We start from the raw sequence: 6432 nt of genomic DNA, 5'->3' as shown, positions 1-6432 counted from the left end.
AGTATGCGAGAGTTTTTGGTAGTGTGTGAGAGACAAAACGTAATTTTTTTGAGTGTGCGAGGCTATTTTTTGGAGTATGCGAGAGTTTTTGGTAGTGTGTGAGAGACAAAACGTAATTTTTTTGAGTGTGCGTGGCTACTTTTTTGGAGTATGCGAGAGTTTTTGGTAGTGTGTGAGAGACGAAACGTAATTTTTTTGAGTGTGCGTGGCTACTTTTTTGGAGTATGCGAGAGTTTTTGGTAGTGTGTGAGAGACAAAACGTAATTTTTTTGAGTGTGCGAGAGTTTTTGGTAGTGTGTGAGAGACAAAACGTATTTTTTTTGAGTGTGTGAGAGTTTTTGGTAGTGTGTGAGAGACAAAACGTAAATTTTGTCCTAAACGGCCCCTCATAGGTAAGCTGTGCATTCGGTTCGTACTATTATTGTGTGTTCATCAAAGCATAAAAATTAACATTGTTTGAATAGCTAAATAAAGGACAGCAATACTTTGTGTTTGAAGAAAATGTATCAATAAATGTGAGATACTAGGAGTTTGACTGATGGTAGAAAAGATTCTATAAAAGATATCAAAAAAATGAATATGAGAAGAAGGTGATATCTTCTTTCTGTAAACAGCCTTGAAATGACTTCTGTTGTGAATCAGTATCATAATAAATAAACAGATTGAATAATGTAACAACATATACACCACAAATAACAGAAAAAGAGAATACATAATTTTTACAGTTTATATACATTAGAAAAAATAAAGTATAATTAATACCTGTTTTCCTGGCTTGTAAAAGGTGGACTGATGCGTGGAGATACTCTGTAAAAGTCAGAGGACTATTCAACAAAAACTCTAAAATCTGATTGTAGTTCCAAAACATTTTCTTTTACAGCTTTGTGAAGGAATGCAAATTTGTTAGTATTAAATTATCATTTGTCAAAAAGTTTACCTTGCAGTGCATTGACTTTCATTCAGATTTTGTGGAGGATTTGCCATGCTCACTGGTCTTAACTGAGGACATGGTAGCGTTGTTCCATTGATTAGTGGGGTGAGATCTATCAAACGACAAAAATGTCAGTTAGAAAAAAGAAATGCATCGAGAATGTCGACATTGTCGACCAATTAGGTTGACTAGGTAGTCTTGTGGATGGCAAAATACAAATTCTGCAGATGCAAAAAGCAAAATGTTGCATTTTGAAGTTAAATTGTAAATGGTTATTTTATCACCTCTGGACAATTGAAGTAATGCTTTTGAATTAGGAACTTTACACTGTCCTTTCACCTTCTTTTGAAAGGGTCCACAATAAGTTGAACATGTATTTACCTGCAATGACTTTTTGAATCCAGCAACCCAGTGTCAACACAGTTCGGGAAATGTGCCAAACACGCAATGAGGCATCTGCTTATCGCTACTTACTGGATCACACAGTCCGACCGGGGGTATGTCGTTCATCGTTTCATTTATGAAGCCAAAGGCATCAGCAGCAAAATACCAGCTTCTGCAGCCAATTCTGTCCTTATCTTCTGTTTGGTCCTCCTCACCTTCATCACCTCTTGTGATTTCTACATTCCGATCGATTTCAAAACGCTTCGGTTCAAATTGAAAAGGCTTAATATCGTTAATCATCACTGTTTTGGCTGGATGATGCAGGCAGTTGGGCCATTACACGTCATTTATCCAGAATGCATTGCAGTGTGAACAACATGGCGACGTTCATGTGACAACATTTTATTAAAGTGTATAAAAACTAAATAACCTACAATATTATTACTGTATTGTTTTTACATCTAAAATAAATGTTTCCCTTATGTTCTCTGTGTGTAAAAATATATTTCCAAGACTGATGTTTCTTTGATCCTTTTTCTCTACAACATTCCTTTCCAAGAATGCTGTAGAGAAAGCAAGTTCTTGCAACATTAACAATATATGATTATGATCAGAATATTAAACCCACCTTCAAAGTTGAACATGAAAATGGCACTTCCTCCCTTGAGAAACTCTCTGGATTGCAATTCTTGTAACGTTGTAAAAGGATTGGACCCCCAGAGAACCCTACCACCATAGACTAATTCTCTTTTGTCATAAAACAATGCAATTCCAGTCTCCCTAGGATTGTCCCAGATTGAGGTATTTGTTCCTGTTACATGAGAAAACACATTTGTTTTTATTTGGTTTGTTTTTGTTACCAACAACTTTTCTTCAAAATATCAACACTATATGACAAACTTACCAGGTCGTACTTGAGTTTTATCAGAAACTAAAGTAGATTCCTTAGACATTTGCAATTGCTTGTTCGGGGTTTGATCCAGCAACTGGAAAATCATATGTCTTTGCAGACAAGGATATTGCAGCTGGTCATCATTCTGACTAGACAAGAGTTGCACATACATTCCAATATATGTTTTATAAAGAATAGTGGCTACTCGGTAAGCATAGCCGTCTTTGGAGAATTGTCGTTTGCTGTATATTTGGGTTCCAGAGCTGCTTGTGTTTAAAAGATTCTCCAAGTCATCAATCTGCCAGACAAAATGTGGACACTCTGTCTCTGAGAGATTGATGTCATCAATGGAGAAACCTCCTGTGGAGATTCCTGCTCCTTTCCGGACCTCAAACACCACCTGGAAGTCCTTGGTGGCATTCAAGGAAACATGGTGGATCTTCCAGTGAGATGTTGGTGAACCTGGAGTGAGAGGTTTTAATTTACTATGCTACACAATTTTAATATGACATCATACAAAAGTGAAAAGTTACAGATATTTATAAGTTTTACCAGTAATTTGTCCCATAAGGCGGAGAGTTCCTGTGGTGTCCCGATCGTTTTCAAATTCTTTGATCCAGATATTAAGTTCATCTGCCTCATTTCCACTGTGGAAATAGTAGAACTGCAGACACTGGACATTACATGCCCTGGTCGGCTTCACTACCTCCGTTTCCAGTCGTGCTGAATCTCCTTCTTGTCCTGATGCTGTGCTTGCGTGGATGAAGTACCCTGTTTGTTGACCTGCAAAATGTTGTTCAAGATAAAGTTTCTGGTAGATTTCCTTCATCTACAATATAATAACATACAACTCCATGCATTTGCACAAGGTAAAAGTTACTTATGCATGTTATAACCAATGAAGTACTCTGTTTGTTGACCTGCAAAAATGTCCAAAATAAAGTTTTCTGGTGTATTCTCCATTTTATTTACATGTAGCTTACAGACAATTTAAGGCATTTGCACAACTTCAGCACTTGCTGCATAAAACAAGGACATAGGACATACGTAGCATGTTTGTTTCTACACTTAACCATCACCTAACCCCTCTGAGGAAAAAAGTTTGATATTTTTACTCACTCTATGACAACTGCCAAGAGATTACATTTTTATTATCTGAATTTATATTGAATTTGTTTTCATTATTATGCATTGAATATAAAGTTAATTCCAAAACTCACCATAATCTTCACTTCCACTTGGTAGAGTGGTGTGGTCAGAGCTTGGACCCCCTGGAGCTTGGGTAACCACTTCCCATCCACTCCCAAACCCTGAACAGCGGCTCATCTGACACATCGATCCATTAGAAAAGCCACAGTAAAATTTGGAGGCAATAGTTGTGTCTGAAACAGTGAAAGGGTTTACATGTATGTGTTAGGTTTTGATTTTGATACAGTATTTTGAAGTTACTCTTTACACTTTTCATCATGGCAGTTGTTACTGTTTTACTCTGAACTGTAAAACAAATCATCAGCTGAAAGCTACAATAAACATATGCGGAAAACTTCAACTCTGATGGTAAAATTAATACCTTCAGCTGTATGTGATAGATTGTAAATACACCAGTTTTGGTGATCTCAACAATTTCTCCAACAATCTATATGGACTCACTGCAGTTGTAGAGGAGGTTCAGCTCCAGAGCATCACTAGGACTCATGTCGAGCCTTTGACCAATCACATCTTGGTATTTAGGGTCTATGGTAATAATTGTTGTGCGATTGCCATTTCCATTGTTGAATGCGTCCTTGCCGTAGTGCATCACAGAGGTGTAGTCATACGGGACTCCATGGGTGGTGCTTACATCACTTTCAACTTTCCTGAAATTACTCTCTTTACCTGGGAGACACAAAAGATGTTGCACTTAAAAACATAGTAAGAATAAGAAAAATTTTACTCAGCATAACTCATTAACCATTGGGAAAAGCTGAACATAGCTGGCAACATCCAGTTTTTTTAACTACAAACACAATAGAGTGAAAAAAAAAAAACATTGCAATGAGAAATTTTTTATAATACATGCCTTTTCAGCACTTTCAAGGATACTGGTTATAATGTCCAAAAGAGGTCAGTAATCTTTTCATATTGCTTTTAAACTCTTGTAAATTTCTAAACCTACAACTATCATAAAAATATTGGAAATATAGAACAAAATTATTAAAATAAAATCTGAGGACATGTCTGAAAAGAGTGCATCTACAGAGCTATAAGAGGTATTGAACCCCTCAGGGATTTCTTCAGTGAATTTTGTTTTTCTGACACTTTTCAGGTCTTAAGAATAATTTAAATTGATCATTGTTATTATTATAAGTCAACAGTCTCCTAATTAAGTTAGCGTTTATCTGGTAACACTTTATTGAAACCATGTTGGGCATCAATTGCTGAGCTGTGATGTCATTAAACAAATACAAAATCTATAGAGACACATGATATCTTTTCAGCCTTGAAAAATAATATTCAGGACTCACTCTTATATGACACAAAATCTTTGTATTTTGAGTAAAACTTTTCACACATATTTACATATGCATAGATTGACTAATTGTACTTATTTCCAGAAAGAAAGCTTTTCTGATAATCTGCTCTCTTTACGAGACAACTTGCTCTTACAGAAAACTCTTTGCTTTATGGGGTAAAAAGAACTATTTGTTAAATTGCTGCTTTATGCAAGTTATGTTTTTTCATATTATGGAATTTATTTAAAAAACATCTCAGTCGTATGCAACTGTGTTCTGATACATGAACGGCAGTTGCAACATATCCATTCACTACATGGTGGTTCTTTTCTGAAGGTGAGCAGGATTTTTAGTTCTTGAATGTACCTTGACAGGTTTTCTTGCTTTGCTAAACACTGCACTTGTTCAACAGTAAATATTTATTCACTGGAAAATGAACTTTTGGTTCAGAATCACTAACTGGTTGATGTACTTTGTACATATTACATTTTGAAAATAATAAAAAAAGACAAAGCTATAATTAAAATGACTTTTTCCATATAAATGAATCTTATAATATCAGTTCTACCTGTTTGGATGTTGGCGAATACAATCCGTACATAGTCATCTCTGTCATATCTAGACTGTTCATGGTAGAAACCAAGCGCATGAAGAATCTCATGTTCAACAGTGGCAATGGTATCACAGCCTGCACCAATAGAGAGGTCCTGGCCATTCGCAAATACTCGACCAATATATGACAAACATCTAGAACAGAAAAAAACACCAGTAAGACACGTGCATCAAAATCTTTCAAATAAGCACCACTACATGTACTGTGAAAGTGATTTCTGTTGTGATAATAACATTATACATTGTTTATACACTCATAATTCAAAACAAAAAGACTGTGACACACCATGTCGTGAGACTATGATATGAAAAAAAAAAAAAAAAATCAAGCTCTTCTGCCTTCACCCACTGCTAACCAGAACAACCAATCAGAGCCAGGAGGCGGGTCTTAGAGCTTTTGCATTCACGTAAATCAGCTGCGTGACTAGGGTTTTTCAATCAGCAAATATTGTTCAAAGTAAGAAAATAAGAAAACAGGGAACTTACCCATCTGCCTTTTTGATGTTGATGTAATAATCTTCAGAGTCCCAGGGTTTGAAATCGATGCATGACTTGACTCTGAACTGGTCAAAGGCTCTCATGATGACTCCTTTAGCTCTCAAGTCTTTCAGTTCAAAGTCAATTTCAAAGCAGTGAAATAGAGAACAAATGACATAACATTACTTTTGCTTATTGTTCTTGGAATCAAATCACAATAATATTCATTAGAAAAAAACAGGAACACAAAAATATTTTCATTCAACTCATTTGCCTTTGCAGTTTTCCATCGCACAAATCATTTGAAAAAGGATTCTGTTATATTGATATTTGCTGAGTTGCAGATCCAGTTTTCAACAGTGAACGTTGTCAACTACAAGAACTTCCTTGAATCACACATCCACTAAAATATCAAACCCCAAAATTTGGTTCAAATAAATTTCTTTTATGAAAGAAAGAAAAATACCCAGGCCTTCATCCAAGACGTAGGGAACTGGGGATGTCCACTGACTGCTTCCAGGTACAATGCTGCTCCTTTGAATGTTTGGAGGCTGAACAAGTTGTGCATGAGACACGGCCACATAAGACAAAACATACACACAAAAATATACTTTTAACTGAACCCTGATCAGGGGCTTGTGGCA

At 36.0% G+C, this 6432-nt stretch overlaps 1 protein-coding gene across 1 annotated transcript in view; it reads right to left on the bottom strand.

Moving 5' to 3' along the window:
- The window catches only part of LOC103141591 (meprin A subunit beta-like), a gene marked incomplete at its 3' end in the record, with an annotated part of 30918 nt that extends 24583 nt beyond the window's left edge, over nt 1-6335 (bottom strand). Inside the window, exons 1-10 of the mRNA XM_016673934.1 lie at nt 6255-6335; nt 5798-5915; nt 5268-5446; nt 3858-4082; nt 3428-3589; nt 2760-2990; nt 2220-2669; nt 1944-2126; nt 938-1043; nt 763-807 (exon numbers count right to left, since the gene is read on the bottom strand). Of these exons, the coding sequence (XP_016529420.1) occupies nt 763-807; nt 938-1043; nt 1944-2126; nt 2220-2669; nt 2760-2990; nt 3428-3589; nt 3858-4082; nt 5268-5446; nt 5798-5892 (1676 nt within the window). The remainder of the gene's footprint in view (nt 1-762; nt 808-937; nt 1044-1943; nt 2127-2219; nt 2670-2759; nt 2991-3427; nt 3590-3857; nt 4083-5267; nt 5447-5797; nt 5916-6254) is intronic.
- Between the last annotated feature and the right edge of the window lie 97 nt (nt 6336-6432).

Source organism: Poecilia formosa, unplaced genomic scaffold (genome assembly GCF_000485575.1).
Source record: "Poecilia formosa unplaced genomic scaffold, Poecilia_formosa-5.1.2 Scaffold87, whole genome shotgun sequence".
Classification (NCBI taxonomy): Eukaryota; Metazoa; Chordata; class Actinopteri; order Cyprinodontiformes; family Poeciliidae; genus Poecilia; species Poecilia formosa.
The sequence above is the reverse complement of the archived record's forward strand: the minus strand, read 5'-3'. Positions and strand labels throughout refer to the sequence as shown.